Source organism: Fringilla coelebs (genome assembly GCF_963513975.1).
Source record: "Fringilla coelebs genome assembly, chromosome: 2".
Classification (NCBI taxonomy): domain Eukaryota; kingdom Metazoa; phylum Chordata; class Aves; order Passeriformes; family Fringillidae; genus Fringilla; species Fringilla coelebs.
The window spans coordinates 82909858-82932952 of record NC_140029.1 but is presented as its reverse complement, the minus strand read 5'-3'; the positions used below and the strand labels follow the sequence as shown (position 1 = coordinate 82932952).

The 23095-nt window shown below is 48.6% G+C and overlaps 1 protein-coding gene across 1 annotated transcript; it reads left to right on the top strand.

The window, feature by feature from the left end:
- Positions 1-21795: 21795 nt before the first annotated feature.
- FAM181B (family with sequence similarity 181 member B) lies at positions 21796-22857 on the top strand (the record flags this gene model as incomplete). Its single annotated transcript, XM_084226200.1, has 1 exon — positions 21796-22857. The coding sequence occupies one exon, from the start codon at positions 21796-21798 to the stop codon at positions 22855-22857; it is 1062 nt and encodes a 353-aa protein (XP_084082326.1).
- Positions 22858-23095: the final 238 nt, after the last annotated feature.

The following is a 23095-nucleotide window of genomic DNA, read 5'->3' as shown; positions in this document are numbered from 1 at the left end:
AGTAAATGCCTGGTCTCCAGAGGTAGGAACTTGTTTGCAGCTTTTTATACCCTTACGCTTCACCTTCTAGAGAATACAAAGGCACAGGAGAGAGGCAGAGAGCTTTGAGAGGCCAAGTTTTACCTCAAATAGCTGGGGGTGTAACCAATACAGGGCCAATTCCGGCAGGAGGCTGAGCACTCTCTGCTCCCTTTGACTGCCACCTGAATAGAGGGTCCTCCTTTTTTGCCCTCCTGTAAAACCACACTCCCTGCAACATGGAATGCAAGAATGCATTCTCCTTTCTGAGCATGTGGTGAAGTTGTCTGTAGTTCCTTGGATGATAAGACCCTGTCTGATTTTGTGCTTTGGGAGAGCAGCCCTACCTGTGCAGATCCAAGGCTTTAGACCCTAAGGTCCAGTTTTCCATATCAACCCCTTGGAAAGATTTGCACCTTCTGATAAGTTTTTGCAGGGTGGTGCCTGAGCAGGGGAGGGAGGACAGCACCAAAGTGTGATACTGTGGGATGCAGCCACAGCTGGACCTTGTCTGGCACCAGCCTGGTGGTGTTCAGCTTCTCTGCTGTTCATAGGCCTGTGCTTGTGATTCTTTGGTTTCCCCATGTCCATCTGAAGGCACAGGCTTTAGACACATAAGGAAATCTTGTTGGGAACAGTTAGCAAGATAGGTAGAACCCCCCATGTTGCTGAAGCATTTAACAAAGCAAGCAGTGGCTCTGGGACTCTTTGGCAAATGGATTTGGCTTTACAGCAGAGACAAACGTTGCATTTTCTAATTTGTTTTCTGAGCATCCTCAAAACAGCACATCAGGAGGAAAAGGATATTGACTATTGCCTTTCCCAGTTGGAATGAAACACAATCTCCTCTCACCACCCAGTAGAGCAACACAGGAAAAGGAGGTACCTCAACATCAGTGTGTCTTCCTCATGAAGACAGACACTCAGCTATACTTCTATATCTCATCTACCTGCCTTGACTGTGGACTTGGTGCAGGGTTCTCTGCTGTGGAGAGAGAGACAGTGCTCAAGAACTTAGTGCACCACATAAAAACCAGTCCCAGATTGTATCAGACTGGATATTCTGAAGGAGGGAAAAGCACTCTGCACCACTGCAATGAGTCCTTCCTTCCCAAAGGAACAGAATATTGTGTTTGGTCTCACTGAATGCCATGAAGTTCTTGTCTCCTTCTTTCAGCCCCTGTATGAACGGCCACCCTTCCTTCAGTTCTTCCCTCTGACTTAGTGTCATCTGCAAGGCTAAGACATTCCAAAGAACTTGAAATCTGAGAACAGCATAGCTCCTTCATTGTCTTTCTTGTAGAAGATATGCTTGGACTAGTTTTGAAAACACTTTTTCTCTAAAAGTTTGGCAGCACTGAAAGGCTGACCACCTTCCTGCTGTCTGCATCCCTACAACAATCCTGTCATAGATTCTCAGCTGAGATCTGACCAACTGCCAGGACAAGGGAGGAAAAGCTTTGGCTGCACTGAGCTTTAGAAGTGATGTTCAGTCCTCACAGCCTCCGTGTTGCAATGAAAACAGGGCCCAGTCATTTCTGAGAGGGACTGTGAGACAGGTTTGACAGTTAATCACTGTCCATGCAATTGGGATGAGGAAGAGGAGCAGCCTGGGCTGCATCCATACAAGGGTAAGGGATTTCTTTTGGAGGGTGGCTCATAGGGTCAAACAAGTCTGAGAGGGCTGTGTATGGGATCACCAGTGTTTCATCACAGGTGTTATATAACTATCTCATAAGTGGGAAATTTGAACCAGAATAAGATCAATCAGGTCTAGACCGTTTTTCTTCAGAAGGAATTATAAACATTTTAATGTGCATCTCTGTCCAAATCTTGAGCAGTGCTCCAGGGCTGCTCGGCATTCCCCGGGAAGCTATCCAGTACATGCTGAGGAGTCAGCAGGAGTGATGGCACTGCTCAGGGTGTCGCTATTTCCAGGACTGGCTTCCCAGAGCTCTGCTTCCACACCTGCATACCTGCATCAGTCTGATATGAAAGAACCCCACTTTTTGCAGTGTCTAATATCTCTTGGTGCTCCTCCAAGCTTCTCACGGATCCACGCGCTGTGCTCAACTCCTTGTCTGAGGCAGGCTCTGGTGATGTGAGCCCCATTCCTTTGGTCTAAGGGGAGGACAGCGCGCTCCCCTCCACGGGACACGTATCCATGTGTGAGCACACAGATGAGGCCAGTGCTTGCTAGGCAAACGAGACTAATAAATGTCGGGGCAGCAGGAGGTGAGTGCAATCAACTGTGAGAGCCTGAGTTATAGCGGTAACCTGCTGAATTCCTGGGTCACAAAGTAATTTACAGAACAACCCCAATGTCATTCAATAATTACTCCTCCAGCCCGGGCCCCGGGGGGCGCAGCCTCCTGCCGCGGGTGTTATTAATACCATCAACGAGCAGCAGGATGTTGGTGTGAAGAAAAGAGCCACAGCACAAGCGTGTGAACCTAAGGAACAAATGGGAAATGGTATTAGTAGGATATTGTACCAGACTCCAGAAACTGATCTATCTTGTCCTAGCGAGTCATTCAGCGAAATATGAATGTGTCCCCTGTGGCAGTGGCTGATGGCAGTTTGCAACAGAAGGGGAGGAAGATCGGTGTGTCCGTGCTGCTCATTTCTATCGCCCAGCCCCTGCGATAGTCCCCATGGAGACTGAAGAGGAGCGGGGGAGGAGGTGGTTTCCAAGCGCCCCAGAATAATTTAAATTAATATCCAGTGAACAATGTAAACCTTCCCTTTGACGCGGCGTGGGAATAGGCAGTCACAGCACTCGGACTGGGTCAGCCTAAAGGGAAGGTAGTGCTACAGCCCGGGATTTGATCAGCAGAATAGCCAGGGGCCCGACCTCTGCTACCTCAGTTCCTCCTGTCCTTTCCTACCCCCCATCCTCCAGAACATCAAGAAATGGCAGCAAAAATACCTTTTGGTGAATGGAGAATTTCTGGATAGAAAGGATGTAAAGGAAACCTGCAAGTGGGTGTAGAGGGCAGCGCCTTCTGCAACGTATGTGGACCCTGGCATGTGGGTGCCAGGAGATGAAGTGCCAACAGGGTGGCGTTGGCACAGCTGCGCTTTTAAATCATTTTACAACACAGCTTTGGGTTTGCTGAACTTTTCTGTCCCACTCAAAGTTCTGTGTGCTCTAAAGGTGACTGCAAATGCACAATAAGGAATTATGTGGGCAAAGCCTGAAGGGAACCAAGGCTGAAGTAACCTGAGTTGTTTCTCAGCTGGGAAGTGACAGCAGAGGGCTACTTGCTGCTTTGCTTTGATCTGGTGCACATTGCAAATAAAGAGAGCCCTCCTGGTTCTGATCCTTCCTCATGCAGAGGAGCACACAGTTTTATTTAAACATGAGGGCAAGTGATTCTCCAGCGCTTTTAGAGCATGAGAGCTGTTCCTGGCCGTTACGTCAGGGATAAAATAGCAGACATTGGCCTATAGCAGAAGATCCTTAGCCCCAGGGCTGTTACCTCAGGCATTCCTTGAGGTGGTGGATCCATGTGCTTGCTTGATCCACCCACCACGTGTGTGAGGAATAGGCCACCACCAGTGACCAGAAGTGACCATCATGCCTGAGGTGCCCTGCTCTGCAGAGAGCCCTCCCGGAGCATCTCCGGCCACGGGGTCAGGCTGTTACAGGACTTGGGGTATGAGATGAACTCAGCAGTTCTTTTTGCCACTTAAAAGTGCAAAATGAGTAAATCTCCACAAAATTTTGTGGTAAACAGAAGCTGGCCATGTGGAGCTGCCCAGCGGTAGGCAGTACCATGCACCGGTGGGCAAGTTCATCCTCCACTGGGCACACCTGGCATGTGAGGAGTGAACACGGCCAATTCACTGCTTTTTCATAGGCTGGGTAGAATCCAGATGTCTGTGTAACTAAATCAGAATTAAGCAGAAGTCCAGCAGCTGATAAATGTTCACCTGCCAAGGAGAAGTGCCCAGGAACCTGCAAAACCACCAGGCTTGGGGAGAATCCCAGCAGGCAGGCATTTTATGACTTGGACAATGCAGGGAAGGACAAGCCTTTAACTGTGTGGATGCTTCATTCCTAGAAATGTTCAAGGTTGGATTGGGTGGGGGGAGCCATTTTAGAGAAAGATGCCCTTATCCATGGCAAGGAGAATGGACTAGATGGTCTTTAAATCTAAGGAAATGATCTAAGGAAATGTGGTGATAGGATTTCTGGCTGGGAACCAGGGGGAAGTAGGATAGATGAGTGTGTCCTACACCCATGGCGAGCAGTCACAGCCTGAAGTTTAAGAAGGAGCTCAGCCATACAAATTCTTACACTGGCCACAAATGACTTCTTCCTGTGATCTTTTCCAATATTAGAATATTTGAATAGAGATCACTTTTTTTAAGTTTTCAGTTCTGCTTTGCTTTTGTGCTGCCAGTGCCTATCAGGCAGACAGGAGGTCTGCAGAGCACTGCAGGCATTGATGACAGGAGGTATGGGGGCATTCTGACATTAGTTTTAGACTCTGGGCCCTTCCTTTTGTTCACAGTTTAGCAATACATTGCTTAACCATCTAACCTCTCTCCTTGACTTTTCCTACACAGCCCTCCCAGAAGTGACTTCAATTTTGTGCTTATGCTGCTTCTCCTGATGAGACCCAGGAAAAAGGGGTGAGAGATATGTTATTGTGATTTTATCATTGTGGCTGCCTAAGAACAGGATTACCAAAATTCTTCTATTTCCTCTATTTCCCCCTTTGTGCTCATGCACGGATGTTGCTACTGATATTCGCTGAATTCCCCTGAAAAATAAAGAGTGTTTTATCCATATTCCCCAAGTGCCCAATACAAATGCAAATCAGCTCTGGGCCATTGGTTTGTTGTTGGTTTTGTTTTGGGGTTTTTTTTCCCTCTGTCTGGCCAGCATTGCTTGGCAGGCCTTTTCTCACTTGTTTCTTTTCCTCCCTTTCCTTTAGTTTGTGTGTCCAAAGTGAGGTCCCCAGGAGGGTCAGAGACCTGCTTCATTCCCACCCCTCTGCCCTCCTCTTCCTCCTCATCTTCCTGTTGCCCAACTTGTGTCTTTATTAACCCTTTGTGAAGAAAGATCTGAAGGGCTAAAAATAAACCAGAACTCACTCAAATTCCCTAAAATAACAGTCAGGTGGCCCACACTGTTTCCAGATGAGAACAGCTGAGCCATTATGTTCCTGCTCTGTTGTTGCTCATCCCTTGGACAAAATTGAGTAGGAAATCAGCTCTGGGGACCCAAAATCAGAGGGAGGAAGGACTCTGAACTTTCCCATTGCTTTAAATAAGTCAGGATTTTTAGGTAATAAACTACCTAAATGAGTGACTCCTATATCCCCCAAGTGGGATTTGAAAAAGGGGGATTTAAACTAGGGAGGCTGCTGAGAGTAACCAGTGCTCTAAACCCCTTGGGCCAAAGCAAGTGCCTACTCACTTAGAAAATTCATGCACAATTTTTTAAAAAGGACAAATAGTAGACTGGGCTGCCAGGTTAAAGCCATGCCTGCCCTTTCTTTTTCTGCAGTTGGCACATTGCATTATGTGGCCAAATTTCGGTCTGATGCCGACTCTCTGTATCGTCAGCATCTCTTGCTTATTTTGAAAGAAATTGCTTTTAATTTTATTTAAAGCTACAGCTGAACATATTTACAGGTTATGTTTGATATGTAGAGGATTACTACAGGGAGAAGTTAAAAATGGGATACCAGCATCAAAATTCAGCTCTAACAATCCAGCCAAAGGCAGCCTGCAGGTGCTGTGATCCTTAGCTGAGCATCACTGCCAGGGGCAGCCATGGACTTGGTCAGGATCCTCACCTTCCTCCCACGGGTTTCAGATCAACCAAGCACTTAAATACACGCTGACTAGTGGTGCATGAGCAGCTCCTGCCTACCAAAATGTTCTTGCAATGGGCCTAGCATTTGGGACACCCTTAAACCCCAGCAAAGGGCTGGTGAAGCCTGGGTGAGGCTGAGGGATGCAGCTTCCTTCTCTGCTTGGGTCCACAGAAGAGGCTCAAGATCCCACAAATCTGCTGAGCCTGTGGTTTCATGTTGTGGTGTTGGGACCCAGGGAGAGCAGGAGCTATCTGCTGGGGGTGAATGAATTTGTGGGAAACATGTGGGAACCAATATGACCCCCTGCATCCCTTCATTGCCGGTTCCCATTTCCCAGGTGCTGACACCAGGCAGTTTGTTCTGCCCTCAAAGCTGCAGCTGAGCTTGTTCCTAAAAAAAAAAAAAACTCAAAGGGAAAAAAATAATTTGTGTGGGTTTCCTTCTTTTCTTTTCATCTTCTTTCCTGCTGCTATTCATTTAGCATGAAATAACCCTCCAAATCAATCCGGAAGAGATAATTTGCAACTGTTGCTGTTTTCCCATTGCTAATTGCTGGTTTGAAATCCCATTCAAATCGCCCTGAATACACAGTCCAGTGTTCCTAAGCTAAGTGCCTACCAGGTATTTTTCCCGATGGGCTTTTATTTCCTTGCAAAAAACCCCACAAACAACCAGTCCTGGATCACTGGTTGGATTTAATGGGACAATAGCATCTCCATAGTACATCTTGTTTCCGAAGCAGAGCAGTGTTTTGGCAGGCACCAACCTCTGCTGAGTTTCACAGGCCTGGCGGCATGTTTTGGTACTGGCAGAGCCAGAAATGAAGCAGTTAATTGCCCTACTGGGAAGGAGGAAATTTCTTGTAAAAATCCAGAATCTGGTTGAACAATGTGGCCTTTTATTTTTCAGCCTTGGAATCAAGCCTGGCTGCCCTTGTAAACAAAGAAAGGAAAGAATCACTGAACCAACCCAACACATAAAAACTGACCACGTCTGTCTTTGAAGTTCCCTTTATGTTGTTTGGAAAACTTGGGATTATAGAGATTTTTTTCTTTCTTTTTTTTTTTCCTTTTTTTCTTTTCCTTCTTTTTTTCCCCCTTAGAAAAAGAGGGATGGAAGTTAAGGGAAACTTTTTCTTAAACAGAGCAGAAGTCATTAATTAAGTATCCCATTCATCCCCGAGGCACCGGCTCATCAATCAGATTTCTTATTAGCATTCTGATGACCCGCCTGACCCCCTGTCTCTGCACTGTCTGCATGACGACACCGAGCAGCAGACCACACACCGAACGGAGCAGGAGGAGGAGGAGGATTGTTTGACACTTTTCCTTGCTCCGGGGCGGGGCACCGGGCTGGGAAGAGGAACGATGATGGACGTGGTTGTTTTGGGTTGAGGCGAGTCAATAAGTGGCTCCTGGAGAAACAGCCCTGAGAGCCTGGGAGGGTGACTCTGGAGGTGTCTGCTGCTTTGGGGCTGGCACCCATGGCTTAAATCCAGCAGGAAGAACAGGATTTTAGCACAGTGACTGCTGTGCTCTTACTCTCAGGTAACTCCTGTCAGGAAATGATTGAGTCCTGAAAATCTGCTGGTGGCTTCGGGCTCCATGAGTAGGCTGTGTCCTCAAGGTGGGTAAGGGTCCCACATTACCAGTCCTCCAGCCTTTCTCCTTCCAAGTTACCCTAATTACAGGCACTTGTCTGATTAAATCTTTACACAACTGCTTTTGGGCAAGGTTTTATATCAAAAAAAAAAGAGGAGAGTGACAGCAGCAAGCTGGGAGGTGGGCACATCTTGAGAGAAAATGCAACTGCAGCACACACGTGCTGAGAGCATGCAGCCAAGGGTTGAAGGAGTGTTGGTTCAGATCAGGTATGAGAAAGAAGTTTTTTGCAATGAGGTATAGAGACACAGGTTGCCCAGAGAGGAGGTGGATGCCCCATCCTTGGAAACATTCAAGGCCAGTTTGGATGGGGCTCTGACCAGCCTGATGTAGTTGAAGGAGTTGCTGCTCATTGCAGGGTGGTTGGGCCAGATGGCCTTAATGGTGTCTTCCAACCCAAAGTATTCCATGATTCTGTAATTCCATGATGGCCCTGACCAGAGAAGGCCGTGGCCAGTGGAGGAAGGCAGCAGTGGCAGTGTGAATGGTGTGCCCATGTGCCTGCCACAGGAATAGAACCAGGAAAATGGCACTGCTCTTAGGGCAACTTCTTACCAAGAGTTGGCTGAGATTGCTAAATGAGATTTGTTTTGCCAAGTGTTCTTAAAATAAAACATTTTGACTCTTTATGCTGGGGTTGCTGTTTCCCTATTTTTTCATTCTTTTCTATTTTTCTTTCTCTTTTTCAAAAGCAAAAGTACAGTGATGTGTGTGGTGGATAGACTGGAAACTGGGAAAAAGGAAAAGGAAAACTGGGAAATGCGAATAAAATTCTAAAGTTCACAAAGTATAGCTGGCTTGAACCTGACCAAGTGTCACATTCTCTCCCTAAAGTCTCACAACTCTGGAGAGTTACCACCACAGATCATCTTCGGCCTTAGGCAATATTCCCTGAGTTGTGCTAAAATTTGGTAGGGATTAGACACCTTTAGAGACTGAGCCTCAAGATTTAGCCTAGCAAGGAAAGTCCCTGCAAATGCAGCAAATTGCATCTTCTCTACAGCCAAGACCCCAGTGTATGAAACATCCTTGTCTTTGGGGCTCATCCTCAAGGCAGAGGGTTGCTGTGACAATAAAGGGAACATGGTGGTCCTTCCTGGAGATACAAAGATGCACATCGGTCTTTGCTAATCGAGGAGGAAATGGAGAGGATGGAAGGGAAAGTGGGCAGCAGTTTCATCTGTCAGGTTAAACACCAAAGCAGCACTGGGAGCCAATACCTGAACCCCCAGCTCCAAGCAGGAGCCTTTGGCACAAAGCTACAGGAGCTCTTCATCTTGCTGTCCCAATGGGTCCTCAATTACTGGACACCAGTGTGAGGGGTGCAAGTCAACTTCTTCTGCACTGTGTTCTGAAATTAGCATTTTGTTGTGGCTTAACCCCAGCCAGCAGCTCAGCCCCACACAGCCATGCAGTCATTCCCTCCACCCCCACTGCAGCTCAGGGAAGAGAATGGGACGAGTAGAAGTGAGAAATAATGACAGTTTAATAGGTGAAGAAAAAGCTGCACACGCAAGCAGAACAAAATAAGGAATTTGTTCCCCACTTTCCTATGGGCAGGCAAGTATTCAGCCATCCCCAGAGGAAAGCAAGTAATGGTGACTTGGAAATGTTTCCTTAAGCATCAGTCTGAACATCCCAGGCAGCCTCTGTGGCCCAAGTGCCCAACTTTGACTAACACTATAGAGGTGTAACCATCACCTCCTTGGCAAGCAGCTGTGGACCAGGGCCAGCAGGATCAGCTGGGGCAAGTCAGACATCAGACTATCAAAGTAGCTGGAAACTGCTTCCCTGGGCTGCCAACACAAACGTATCTTCCATGCTCTCAGAAAGGGATCTGTGTATCCCAGACACTTTTAAAAAGGCCATATTTTTTTCCTTGGTGATGGGAAGAGTGCTTTGACAGACAGCTCTTAATGATGGTGCCTGACCTGGCGCATCCTCCCAAATGCTTCTGGTCTCAGAGCCCTAAAGACTGATACCCCACTGGGTTATTGCTGGACCTCTCTACACTGCCCTTCCTGTCATGGAGAAAATCATGGATGGTGGGCATCATTGTGAGGCTTGTCTGCACACCTCCATCAAGCTGATTACTGGTGTGTATTCTGCAGCTGGGAAACACAGAAAGGAATTAAACCCATCACTTCCTGAAATGTTAAGGGGGTGGTTTGGACATTGACAGTAAAGTCTCATTTGCATGGCCCTTGTTAACCTAAGCAGTGCTCGATCTAATTCCTCCCTGAAGTATAAGGTGGGGAGAGACTTTGATGTGGAAGATCAGAGAATGCACAGAATTGTGAGGAAGAAGGCTCAGACCCCCTCCAATCTCTCTCTGGTGCAGCAAACAAGGAGGTCAATTCAGCTGGGTACCAGTTTGGTGGCTGCTGTTCTGCTGCTGGACCATCTCACCCAGAAGTCAGGTATTGTTTGCAAAGACAGCATAAATTAAATTCCATGGAAAAAAAATTAAACTGGATCTCTGGTGTCAGCAGCTCCTCTTATCATTTTGTAGCCTGCTCACATTCCCTGGCAGATAATTGCCATGACTAACATTTATCTGACACAGCCAATTTTGCCACCAAAATCTGTTTTCTGACCTTAGCTGACTATTCACAAACATGACAGCTCCCCCCACAATAGCATAAATGCTAACAAAGCTCTCCTAGAAAATATATTGGTTTTGTGAGCACTGCAAAATCAAAATAAGATGTAATGAATGCCAGAGAGCTGGATGGAGGGGCTGAGTGCCTGTTATTTCTCTGTCTTAGTGGTGGTTTCCTTCATCAGATTTGTTTGTTCTGCTGTTGTCTGTTGTATCTTCAGACACAGGGAGACCTTGTGCAGGTACATGGCCACGCTGGAGAATGAGCTGCTTGCCATGCTCTTCATGCCAGCTTGACTTCTGGGCTTCCTCCCTCTGTGATTTTCTGTATTTCCAGGAGGTCTGTAAGGTCGGAAAAGCTGGTACAAGGGTTTGGCAATGCAGTGAAGGGCTCTGGGGGCCCAATCAGGGCTCAGGTGAACCTGTCAAGATTGATAAAGGACAGGTTTATCTTTTAGCAGCAATCTGGGCTGTTCACCATGGGGCTGTGTGTGATGCTGGCTACAGACAGTGGTGGGAGCTGGGGTTGAGACAGGGAAAAAGGAAGCACCACAACAGATGTGCACAGGTCTGCCGGTGGCTCATTAGCAGATTTCTAATCAAGATTCTAAACAAGTTTCTGCTGCCTTGACCAATTTCCTCTGAAAGGGACCCAAGTTTCCATAGGTCTCCTCTCAAGTCATGTGCATGACAAATCCCCAGTCTGTCCTCTGGGACACAGACTGGGCAGGATCTCAAGGAGCCATGGCTGGATAGATATTGGAACACTTCATCCACAATGATTTTTTGAGCACCTGATTAAGTTGTCTTTATCAAGAACGAAATTCTTCAAGTGAATCTGCCCACCCTTCCAAAATTCTGTTAACAGTCCTTCTGCCCTCCTTCTCCTGATTCTTCCTCCTTGAAGCCCATACCATCCCATGAACCAGAATCATGCACTTTAAACAGTGCATCTAGGCCATGAGTTACCTCTGCAGCGGTCCACACCTCGTGGTCCCCACCTGAAGATCAGAGATGAAGGCTCCAAACTGCAGAGATGGCTCAAAGATGGTACCTTGCACAAAAAATATCACCAGATGTACTCAAAACAGGTATACATAATTTCCTCTGGCAACATTGAGTGCATCATGTTTGTATTTCCATACCTTCAGGTCTGGCTGCTTGTGAGGGTGACAGGCTCAGAACTGGCCTGAGTCATTGGCAAAAGGGCCCACCCTGTCTGTGTCTGAGGACATAGTCTGAATCCTCTCATCCCTCAGGGTTTTCCAGTGGATTCTATTCTTCCTCCTTGTGATACCACTAGGAGACTGAATTTTGTCGATATTGGTGAGTCTCCCCATCCAAGCTGAATGACAGCTCCATATCCCCTTTCAGATCCTTCTTAAAAGTCCCTTTCATAGACCCACAAGAAATAATTAGAAGTTGTTTGGAAGATAATGCCTTTCCTCACTTTCATCTTCCTGAGCATTCAGTCCTATGAACAAGGCTTACTACATCTAGCAACTATTTGTTGTAGTGTCTGTGCATTCTTGGCGTGAGGTAATTATGGATATTTTGATATACTAGTAGACTTTCTAAACCTAAAAATGGGAGTAGGAGGGATTAGATGACTTGGAGATTTTGGAGAGAGGTGCTCTCTGTTTCTTCCCTTTCCAGCTTTGTTCCCAGTCCAGTTTAAACCTGCAATGAACAAAAGTAGTTACTGGATGGGAGTGTCCCCCTCAAAAAGGAGCATGGTGACCTCTGGATTTCTAAAAACTATTTTCAGGACGTATTGGGCAACTGCCTGCACTGATTTGACACTTGTAGCTCAAGTGGATGTTGGGACAAGTCTGGCAGTTCTCCAGATGTGGTTGAGATTAGTTTGATTAGGTTGATAATGGGGCCCTTTTCATGGTCAGCAGGAAAACAAGGTCAGCAGCATCACTGAAATAGGGCAGGGAAGTTACTCTGGAGCTGCCTGTTTCTCCCCATGACTGAGAGATTTGGGGTGAGATCACGTAGGGTCCTCTTTGACAGCCACAGTCAATGGCTTCTGAGTATTTCTTGTTTGGTTGTCATGTGGCAATCTGGTGGGCAGGGCCTTGTGGTCCTTGTGGAGGTGCTTGCTGAGCTGGAGGAGGGCTGTGGCGATGGCTGTGCCCGCTCAGGCTGGCACCGCACGGAGGGGACGACCAGAAACCCTCGCACAGCTCACCCCAGGGAGGGCGGCTGTCCTGGGCTGACGTTGGGATGCTTGTATTCCCACTCATGTCTTCTGTCTGTGCTGGATATTATGTTCTGTGCCTTCAAGACTGCCTCTGAAGAGTGAATATTTTGTTTTGGTTTTGCTATCAGCTGCTCCCCCACGGCTGGCGGGACATACAGACGGACAGTACATAGTGCTGCTTTTGCTTTTTGCCTGGCTTTTGGCTTTGCTCTTGCTTCTGCTTCGCTTCTGCTTGCTCTTGCTTTTTGCTTCTGTTCATTAGCTAGTTTAGCTAAACAGTCTGAATTTTCCCTGGACTGCTTTTCCTTTCCCTTTTCTTGGAACCACTCAAACCTGCTCCGGACTGGGACCTGGGAACACCAAGAGTTTGCACCCTGTAGCTGCAGCAGCTGCCCCAGCGCCGGAGGGAGTGATACCAGAGCGACCATCCCCAAGAGAGACGTTCTGAATTTGTCATCTTTTTCAGAGTGGTGAAAGAATGGTGTCATCTGGTATTGTTCATTTTGTGTGCTGGGGGTGCTGTGCCTGTTAAATAAACAGGTTCTTTCCACTTCTCTCCGAGGAATTCTTCCTGAACAGGTTGGGGGAAGGGGCCGTGTGGGTCTGCTTTCTGGAGGGGCCTCCTTTTGGAGGTTTTCTCCCAAATTTGCCCTAAACCAGGACAGTGGGAAGCAAAGAAACCCTGCATCCTCCAGCTGGGACCCCCTGAGAGCGCAGGAGGGAAGGTGAGAGCATCAACACATGGAAGGGCAAGGCTTGAACCTGGGGATGGAGGCGCCAGGGATGGAGGATGGTGCTGCCAGGCCCCACCTGGCAGGGACCCCACTGCCCCATCCCGCCTGGCGCTCCGGACACGCCGGGCAGGAGCAGGACGTTCCCACCGCCGGGCGCGATATGACGGCGTGCCAAAGGATCTTTGGGAGCTGGAGGGGGGGAATATCCTGGCATAGAATTTAAAATGTGCTCTAACCTTTTCTGCAAACTGAAAGCAAGAAAAATGCTCATAAAACTAGTCTTTGTGCACAGAAAGAAGTCCGTTTTTATACTGTTGCTAAGTTCCTTATTGTTTTCTGGCTGTTTTTTGTGTTTCTGTGGCAGCCTTTTCTGTGGGCCTCTTTCAGTGACTTAGCTATATTGGCCTGCAGATAATTAGATCAGTGCTATCATTTTCACTGTCCTTTTTCCTCTGGAGCAATTTGCATGATAATGGCAGTTTGTGCGAGTCTCCCTCTCTCTTTTAACCAGACACCATTTCTAAACATGAAATAATTCAGGGAACAATCTGTGAGTGGCTCTTTTAAGAAAAGACTGAAACATCTGGTTAAGAAAACATTTCTGGTAACCAAGAATCCAATATTTACATCAGCTATAGCTTTAAAAAAGAGGCCTTTTCTTAACAGCATTTTTAGTCTATATTTTAGTCTATATACAGTATTGGCTGTATGCAAAGCTCCTAACCACAGTATACTCCCACTCTGGGTATATATGTCTTTATTATATGTCTATCTAGACAATTTATAGGCAAATAAGATATTAGAATCTAAACTCCTAATGAAGCCTATGACAGGTACCATTTAAAAGGCAGCTGTGCCCCACGAACTGGTTCTGACCCCTCTTGCTGTGAGCAAAGCCTTTCCTCCTGCAAGACATGCCCAAATCTAGCAGGAGAGCAAGCCCACTGAAACCCAGAGCTTGGCCTGGTCTTGGGGTGATTTAGGGCCTGGGGCTTCCATGGGAGAACACATTGTGGCCACATCTCGTGGGCCAAGGGAGCTCTTTGTGCAGAACAGAATCTCCTGCCGTGCCCACGTCCTGCAGACCAGTGCTGCACCACTGAGAACATTCTCTTTGCTGTAAGAAAAGGGTCTTGGGACCAATTCCTGCTCCTGATGAGATTAAACTCCCTGCAGACATACCCCAGCAAGGGAGAAAAATAAATAGGGGGAAAAAAAACCAACCAGTTAATAAAATTGATCCTGGTATTTGAAGACTGTGAAATTAATTTGGGATTTTGATTTCCCTGCAGCAGCTCAGACAAGGAACATCAGCTGTCCTGCACCTGCTAATTTTTCACATGGATCTTCATGTCACCCTGGCAAAAATGTATTCCTGGTCGGGCTTCAGATCTTGGAGGGCGCCTCAGAGCAGCCCAGTGCTGCAGTGGATGGGTGGCAAGGCTGGGAATAGAAAATCACATTTGCCTGTTGAGTTAAAGATGATTTGAGATTTCCTAATAGGCAATTTTTGATAGGCAAAACTGGACATAGGTTTGATAGATTTGTAAGTTAAAAGTAAAACAATTAAAATTCCCACAGTTGTTTTTCTTTTTATGAGAAAAAGATTCTTGTAAAGAAATGAGGTTTAACCAGCTTTCATTTATGTGAGTTGATTAACTAATTATTTTTATTTAAATACTGGAACATGTTGCTGAACAGTATTTTTACAGATGAACTTGCACTGCAAATACCTCTTAACAATTGTAACACACCAGGAAAAGCTTCCCTGAGGGTAAATATCTGTAAGGATTGGGCTCTCTTCTTGTCTGTCATGGGGTCACACAGAATGGTTTGGGTTGCAGGGACCTTAAAAGTCTAATTCCAAACCCCTACCATGGGCAGGGACACCTTCCACTAGACCAGAGCCACATGCAACCTGGCTTAGAACACTTCCCGGGCTGGGACATCCACAGCCTCTCTGGACAATCTATTCCAGAGCCTCACCACCCTTTACCCACAATAAAGGATTTCTTTCTTACATCTAACCTAAACCTATCTTCTTTCAGTCTAAAGCCATTCCCCCTTGTCTTGTCACTCCAGGCACTTGTGAAAAGCCCCTCTCTGTCTCTCTGGTCGCCTCTTTAGGTACTGCAAGGTGCTTGAAGATTTCCCCAGAGCCTTCTCCTCTCCAGGCTGATCCATCAGCTGAGCTGCACCGTGTTGTCTGAGAGACACAAAGGAGTGGGAAAAGTTATGATAACACTGCTGTGGTCAGAGGTACCTGAAAATCACCTTCAAGTCAGAGAGAAGTCACCTCCAAGCCAGCCTGGCTGAAGTGCCATTTGAGAGCTGCCCAGAGGGGCAGAGAGTGCGGGGAGAGCGCTGATCCCAGGCCACGGGAGAGCTGGAAGGACAAGCAGAGCTCAGCTCATAGCTACATGGAGCAAAGATGCTACAAATCATACAGGGATTTTGATATGGGGTGTCCTGGCTCAAGAACACGGATTATTCCCAAAGAGGGCAGGGACAGGGAGTGGCTGACCAGAGTCAGGAGAATTGCTGATGGCCAGCAGTAGTGAACGCTAGATCCACCCAGCAGAGTTATCCATCCCCTAATGACATCCAGAGGCAATGGCTTCACTGGGAATGGGACCAGGTCCTTACTTCAGAGCATTAATCCTGAGAGAGAAGGCTTCTCTCTGAAACAGCGCTGCCAAGCAGCGTGTGGCCAGGATCACAGCCCACAGGGCGCCTGGCCCTGCCACGCTCTGTCCCCTGAGCTGAGGATGGTGCACAGCCACACCTGCGGGGACACCAGCGCCTGTGCTGTCAGTGGCCATGCCCAGGTACATGAAGGATCCTTTGCAGCGTTTTTAAATCCTCCCTCTTTGCACCAGATAAGGTTTGGGGAGCTCCTGTCCTCCCCCAAGCCACACAGCCATGTAGCACCTCCTCAAAGCCTGTCAGGGACCAGGAGATCAAACAAGCTGGTTCCTGCCAAGCAAAAAAACCCAAAACATTTCAGGGAATATAGTCTGCAGCAAACAAGACAGGGCTTGACATTATTTGCTGTCTGATAGCATTTCACATTTCTTCCCAGCAGCAACGTGCAGTACTAGATAAATAAAGGAAGGAATTCAATCCTAATCCCTGCACATTTACCTTCAGAAATGTCCCTGAGTGAAGATAAAACCCTGAAAATTGAAAGGAATACACAAGAATTGAGGACAAAAAAAAAAAAAACAAAAAGAAAAAATTTCTCAATAGTATGGAAACTGCTTTATTTTCTAATTAATTATATGTTTTAGTAAATGTTTCCTCATAGGATATTTCTACCAGGAGCAGGACTTAATGAAAAACAAAATTACAATTTCAAGCCACAAGTCTCTTTCCTGAAGATGCCAGTGGTGTTTCTTGCGCAGCTCTTGCAGTGGTGAGTCACCAGCAGAAGAGGTGGCTTATCAACTTATTAAATGCACTATTTTTTTGACAGACAGGTTCATGATTTTGCAATTCTTGTGGGATTTTGATCTACTCCAGGTAATTAATAATCAAACTTCAAATAATTATAGAAAATTTAGGTGGAAGACTGACCTATTTCAGCTATTTCAGCATTCTTTCTGAACGCTCCATGTTTTCAGAGTATGAAAAAATATTAAGCCCACTGAAGGTAGCTTCAGTGAAGAGCTCAAAGCCTGCTGCCACCACCTTATATAATATACACAAGATTTGAACAAAAATCACAGCAGTATGAAGAAGATGAGGGTTTCTTCAATCAGGAAGTTTACATAAGGGAAAAATAGCTGCAATGTGAAATGTAAAAGCAACACTAAGTTTTTTAAGCTGGTCCTGAGGTTCCTTTGGATGAACTACCCCAGGAGTTAGATTTGGACATGGTCCCTTCCCCACTGCATGCTTGTTCTGATCTACTCGTCCTTAAGGTTCCAGTCTATCTTCACACAGACAGATTCTCTTCACAATATTTCATATCTAAAGTACAGAACACAGGTGAGGAACAGGATTTAAACTGTCCAGACGAAGGAGAGTGAGATGGCTGTGACGGAAGAGCTGATTCACTGCTCTAGGTTTGTACTGGAGTAACCTCACTGAAGTAAGGAATTTCACTCCTCCAAAACCAAGAGTTGAGTCAGGCTCAGCTGAACGATGGACTTTTGCATCCATTCAGAAGATTAAATGGAGTCTCCCATGTGTGCCTGTTTTTCAGCTGAGTCCTGCACACCTCACATGGGCAAAACAACCACTGCAACATGATGGCAGACCTGGGCACTGAAGGACTGGACTGCATTGCACTGCCGAATTTCAGAAAATATTGGCAAACTGGAAATGAAGTGTCTCCCTCATGACTTTATGAGCTTAGTTCCAGTGGAAACTTTGCCTATATAAAGTTGATGGGATGAGGGATCTACATACAAATATTAAATTCACGTTAAGCGGACTAAATTTGGCTTAAGTGGAATATGCCTTTCATCTCTCCTGATTTTACTGAGGATTTTAGTGCAATTCTTTCTTTATTAGTGGGAAAGCAAATCAGTGTGTTTTAAAATTGTTCCCACTGTTGTGAGTATAAACTTCCTGAAGATTTTAGCCTGTTTGCAAGAGATTGAGTAAAATAAAGATTTTTTTTTTTTTAGGTCAACATTTTCTTCTGGCAGACTGAGCCTGAAGTGCACTTTATTTCCCTTTAATTTAACAGCTCCAGCAGCTTTTCCAGTTAAATCGACTGTTCATTATTGAGCCCATTTATGAAGGGCTGTGCAGTGCAGTTTAATGAATCCCTGGCACAAAGCTCCCTTTCAGTGTAGGGAAAGAATAGCAGCCTATTTAGGTCCTGTAGGGCTGTATGTCAAAGGCTGCCTATAATACTTGTCAGGGAAGGGCAGAAATTCCCACTGATATAAGAATGTGCAAGAAATCAACTTTCACAACCAACTCGCCGATTAAGACGCGATCAGGAAATGAGTCTGTAGGTTGGGAGCGGTGACACCTGTTTGGGCAGCCAGATTTTCCCAGAACTCGATAACCATATGGGCCATCCAACCAGGAAAGGGGGGGGAAAGAAAAAAAGAGCCCTCCCTCCCCTGTCACTGAGATTTTCTTACTTTCACGCTGCCCCCCTGATGCCATGATGAAAGGAAAATGGGTGCTGTGAATTGTGAGAGCTGGGCTCAACGCTGGATTTGCTTTGCCTTCCCTAGGAGAAGGTTTTGCTAGTGATCATAAAATCATGGAACAGTTTGGGACTGCAAAGATCACCTGGTTCCAAACTCCCTGCAGTGAGCAGGGACATCTTCAACAAGACCAGCTTGCTCAAAGCCTCATCCAGCCTGGCCTTGAACACTTCCAGGGATGGGGAATCAACCACCTCCTTGGGCAACTTGTGCCAGTGTTTCACAACTCTCATCATAAGACATTTCTTCCTTCTATCAGCCTGATTCTATTTCCTTTTAGTGATGAGGCACAGCGTGAGATGTTTCCTTCAGGCTGAATCCTACTGGATTCAGCACCAGCAGAGCATCCCTGGGACGCTTGGACATTGAGGTGGGCGCCCCATGAGCTTCAGGAGGGCAGACAGAGCTTCTGCAACTGGCTCCAGTGAGCAGCTGCTCCACAGAAGTGCTGGCACTGTAACGCAGCCCTTGGCTGTGCAAGGCTTCCTCGCTTGTGGAAACTGCTCTCCTGTCTGTCCAGCCTGGTCTGCAAGGATAAAAAATTGTTCTTCTTGTGAAGGGCTCGATGGTGTGGCCATGAGCTCATTTTATGGCCAGAGCAAAGCATTAGTGATCAGGGCATGCTCCTACTCCCTTTGATTCTCAGAGTGACTCTGCCCTGGTATTCTAAAAAAGCCAAGCTGGATGCCAAGGGCGTTGCTCTCAGAAGCCTTGGTTCAACCCCCACAGGTGGTTGAGATGCTGCTCCCTATAACAAGCAAGAAAATGAACAAAATCAGATAAATTCCCTATGCAAAAGTGGGCAAAAAAATAGCAGTATAACCCCCAGAGCCCATTGCTAAGCACTGAGTACTCTCCTGTGGGATGAAAGTTTGGGGTGGTGGAAGCAATTCTGCAGCCACTTCACTCACCCCAGTCTTTAAGGGGAAAAGTGCAGGGAAAAGGACATCTGGTCCAAAATTTTGCTCGGCACTGGGGCTATTTTGTGGGTCTAAACCCAGCATTTCTTGGACATTAGACGCTGCTAGTGACCTGAGGTAGATAGCTGGGCCTGAGAGTCAACACGAGTGGACTGAGCATCAGCATCCTGAAAGAGCACAGGCAGAAGACAAGCAGTCTCATACAGCTGCTAGAAAAGAGATGTTTTTCATAAATAACCAAACTGCTATTTCCTTGAAAAAAAATCAAGTTTCTTTACAAGTTGTTGACATCATGTGGCTTAGCAAATTTCCCTCCAGGCATTGCCCAACTCGGGGTAATCAGCTCTGCCTGAGAGAACACGGAGAATAAGCATGTTTAATGCAATTATGAAGGCTTTCTAAATCTCCAGATCTGGTTGAGAATATGTAAATTCAGCTGCTTAGCACAACTGAATGCAAACTTTCCTTTGCATGCCTGACAATTGTTTTAATACTCTCCAAGTTTTAGGAGGTAATAAAGTCTCCCGCTAAACCGTAGCTGAGCTCTCAAAGCTGTTTAATTGAATGAATTCAGCCTTAGAGAAGAGAAGAGAAGCTGGGGCTTTCAGCTCTTTTTTATCTGAGCCACCGGATATTTATCCACTCTGCATATAATGCCACCCAGACTCATTAACAAACCCTTTAGACAAGCTAGGGAATATTGCTGCTACAATGCTGAGGCGGATGCTAATTTGAGGACAACTTCATTGCCGCTCTGTTTGAATAATTTTGTGTTGCTCACATAAGAAACAGTCCCAGACTGCCTGCACATCCTGTGAGGGACAGTGACCCCTGTTTTCGGGACCCATGTGCAGCTCAAAGTGGCCTCACAGGGGATGCAAAACTATCTAGTGGAGCACACAGGGGATGTATATGTTGCTCTTTACATTTTCCCATCAATAAGGGAGCTTGGAGCAGGCTGCAAAGCTTGACAGGGCTTGACAGGGCCTGAGGGTAACAGCTCGGATCGTTAATCCCTGTCAGTTGTATTCCAGCTAAGTCGTTTAAATCCACCTTCTATGTAGACATACTCATTCTGACATGGAGAGATACAGAAACTTCCCAGAGCCCTCTGCCTACCAGGGTTCTTTTGCTTCAATTACACAGTTCCACTCAGAGCAAGTCCTGAAATAACAGAGAATCTGGGAGCCTCCAGCTGAGCAAGTTTTGCAAAGGAGACCCGGTCCAGATGGGCCGGCACCAGAACCCAGGCTGTGCCTGGGACTGTGAAGATCTGCCTGCTGCTGGGACCCTGCTGAGACTGCTGAGATGCTGGTGAGAGATCAGGAAAATCAGTAATCTTGTTTTGTAGAGGATACTGAGCCTTCTTTTCCTCTCACGAAATATGTGCTTTCTCTTCTTGTCCCTTTGCAATACTTGCTTTGCATTCAACAAGTGTTTCAAACCACAGTGAGGTGAATTTGGCTGGTTTTTCCATTTTACCACTAATTACAGTCCAAGGAGCCTGTCTCACTTTCCTTCTGCAGTTTTGCTTTCTGTTTTTTCCTTCCAATACAAATCTGCTGCATTTCCAATTAGCTGATGCAGACCATGAAAACTCACTTAATTCCAAATTGGACATGGATCTTCATTCAGTTTTGGACATATAAAAGCACTGAACATAAATCTGGAGCTGGGTTGAGGGTTGTTCTGCATCAATGTAAGAGTTTTCTGAAGGCAAATTGAAATACCTTTTCCCCATAAAAAAAGACAAGATAGTTCCTTCAGAAGTTGTTAACAGCACTTTAAGTGGCCACTTCACTAACTTTTTTACCTTTTATACGGAAGACTTATACTGCTGCTTCACTAAGTCCATGCAACACCACAGGCGAGGTGATCTAGTGGAAGGTGTCTGTGCTCACCGTAGGGAAGTTGAACTAGATGATCTTTAAAGTCCCTACCAATCCAAACCATTACATAATTCTGTGACTAACACCCTGCAACCCAGCCATTTGAAATCTCCACTGGATCACAGCTCTGAATTTTCTTAGGACTTGACTAGACAGAGAATACACCATGCAATGTGCATATCAATGAGCTTGGAAAAAAGCATCCTTTACAAATCAAGTGTGTGTATCCTGGTGGCTGTCAGAGCGAGAGCATGTCCCCGAGCCCTCGCACCCAGAGCCGTGTAAGCGCCGGGTCTGACCCAGAAGGAGGAACACGTTTTGTGCCAGCTGAGCAGCTGCAGGAGGGGGGACAGGACTGATGGGGTCTGAAGGATGCTGCGCCCCTGCTCTGGGGTGCCTGCGTGTGTCTGGTCAGGTGATGCCTGTGCACCTGTCCCGGGGTGTGCGTGTGTACACCTGTCCCGCGGGCTGCGTATCTGTCCCAGGGAGGGTGTGTCCAAGTCCCGGGGGTGATGCTCGTCCCGCCCCGCAGCTGCCGGTGTTCCCGCCCGGGACGGTGGGTTGGTGGGCGCAGCCGGCCCGGCCCACGGGCTCCCGGCAGGGAGGCGGGGAGGGCCGGGGCCAGCCCCACTCTGATCCCTCCTCCTTCTCCTCCTTCCCCGCCCGCCGCCTTTTCCCCGCTGCCGCCGCCGCCGCCCGCCGGGCGCATCCGAGCGGACTCTGTCGGAACTCGGGGCGGCGGCGTTCGCCGCCGGCCATGGCCGTGCCCGCCGCGCTCCTCAGCCCCCACCACCTCCTCTCCTTCTGCTTCCCCGCCGCCGGCGGGCTCCTGGGCTATGCCGACCTGGAGAAGGGCTACGAGGGCGGCGGCGGCGACGCGGGGGACTTTAGAGAAGCCACCCGGGACCTGCTGAGCTTCATCGACTCGGCTTCCAGCAACATCAAGCTGGCGCTGGACCGGCCGGTGAAGTCCCGGCGGAAGGTGAACCATAGGAAGTACCTGCAGAAGCAGATCAAGCGCTGCACCGGCATCATCGCCGCCGCCGCCCCGCCGCCCGCGCCGCCGCCCGCCGCCTGCCCGCCCGCCGCCTGTCCCGCCCGGCCCCCGCCGCGCCGGGAGCCCGCGCAGGCGGCGGGCAGCAGCCTCCAGAGCAAGAGCCTGGCCGCCCTCTTCGGCTCCCTGCAGCGGGGCCGGGGCGCGGCGGGCGGCGCCGAGGCCAAGGCGGGCGGCGGCGGCGCGGGCGGCGGGGAGAGGGCGGCGGGCGGCCCGCGGAAGGTGCCGCTGCGGGACCGCAACCTGCCGCCCTCCTTCTTCACGGAGCCCGCGCTGCCCGGCCCCGCCGCCCGCGGGCCGCCCGCCAAGGAGCCGGAGAAAGGCGGCGGGGCCGGCGGCGCGGAGGCCACCGAGTTCTTCGAGCTGCTGTGTCCCGAGTACGGCGCGCTGCTGCCCGAGCACGCCGCCCCGACCGACGCCTTCGGCGGCCGCCTGCCCGCCGAGCTGGGGCTGGAGCACGGGCTGTACGAGCTGCCGCTGCCCGCCGGGCCGCACCCGCTGCTGGGAGGGCTGCTGTACCCCGAGCCGCCCTGGAGCCCGGCCGCGCCCTGCAGCCCGCCCAGGAAGGCGCCGGCCGAGCCGCTGCGCCCCATCTACCCCGGCGGCGCCGAGCCCGTGCCCGCCGGCGGCGGCGGCAGCGAAGAGCCCGGCGGGCACCTGCCCGCGGGGTTCGCCCCCTTCTTCCCCGAGTGCCCGCTGCCCCCGCCGCAGCCGCCCTACGACTACGGCGGCGCGTACCACCGCGGGGGCTACCCCGGGCTGTAGGGTGGCCGGGGCTCGGCGTCCGCCGGGACGGCGAGGCGGGGAGCGGAGCCCGGAGCCCCCGCGGCGGCGGGCGGACGCTGGGGCGGCGCGGAGGCCGCACGGGGCTCCGCACACTCCGCTGCATGTGAGAGCCCCGCAGGATTCACCCTTGTGCACTGCCAGTCTCCTCCTCCTGCGGGTTGGGCGACGCTGCAAATAAAATGTGAAACTTTGGGTTTCTTCAGGTCTTTTTGTAGCG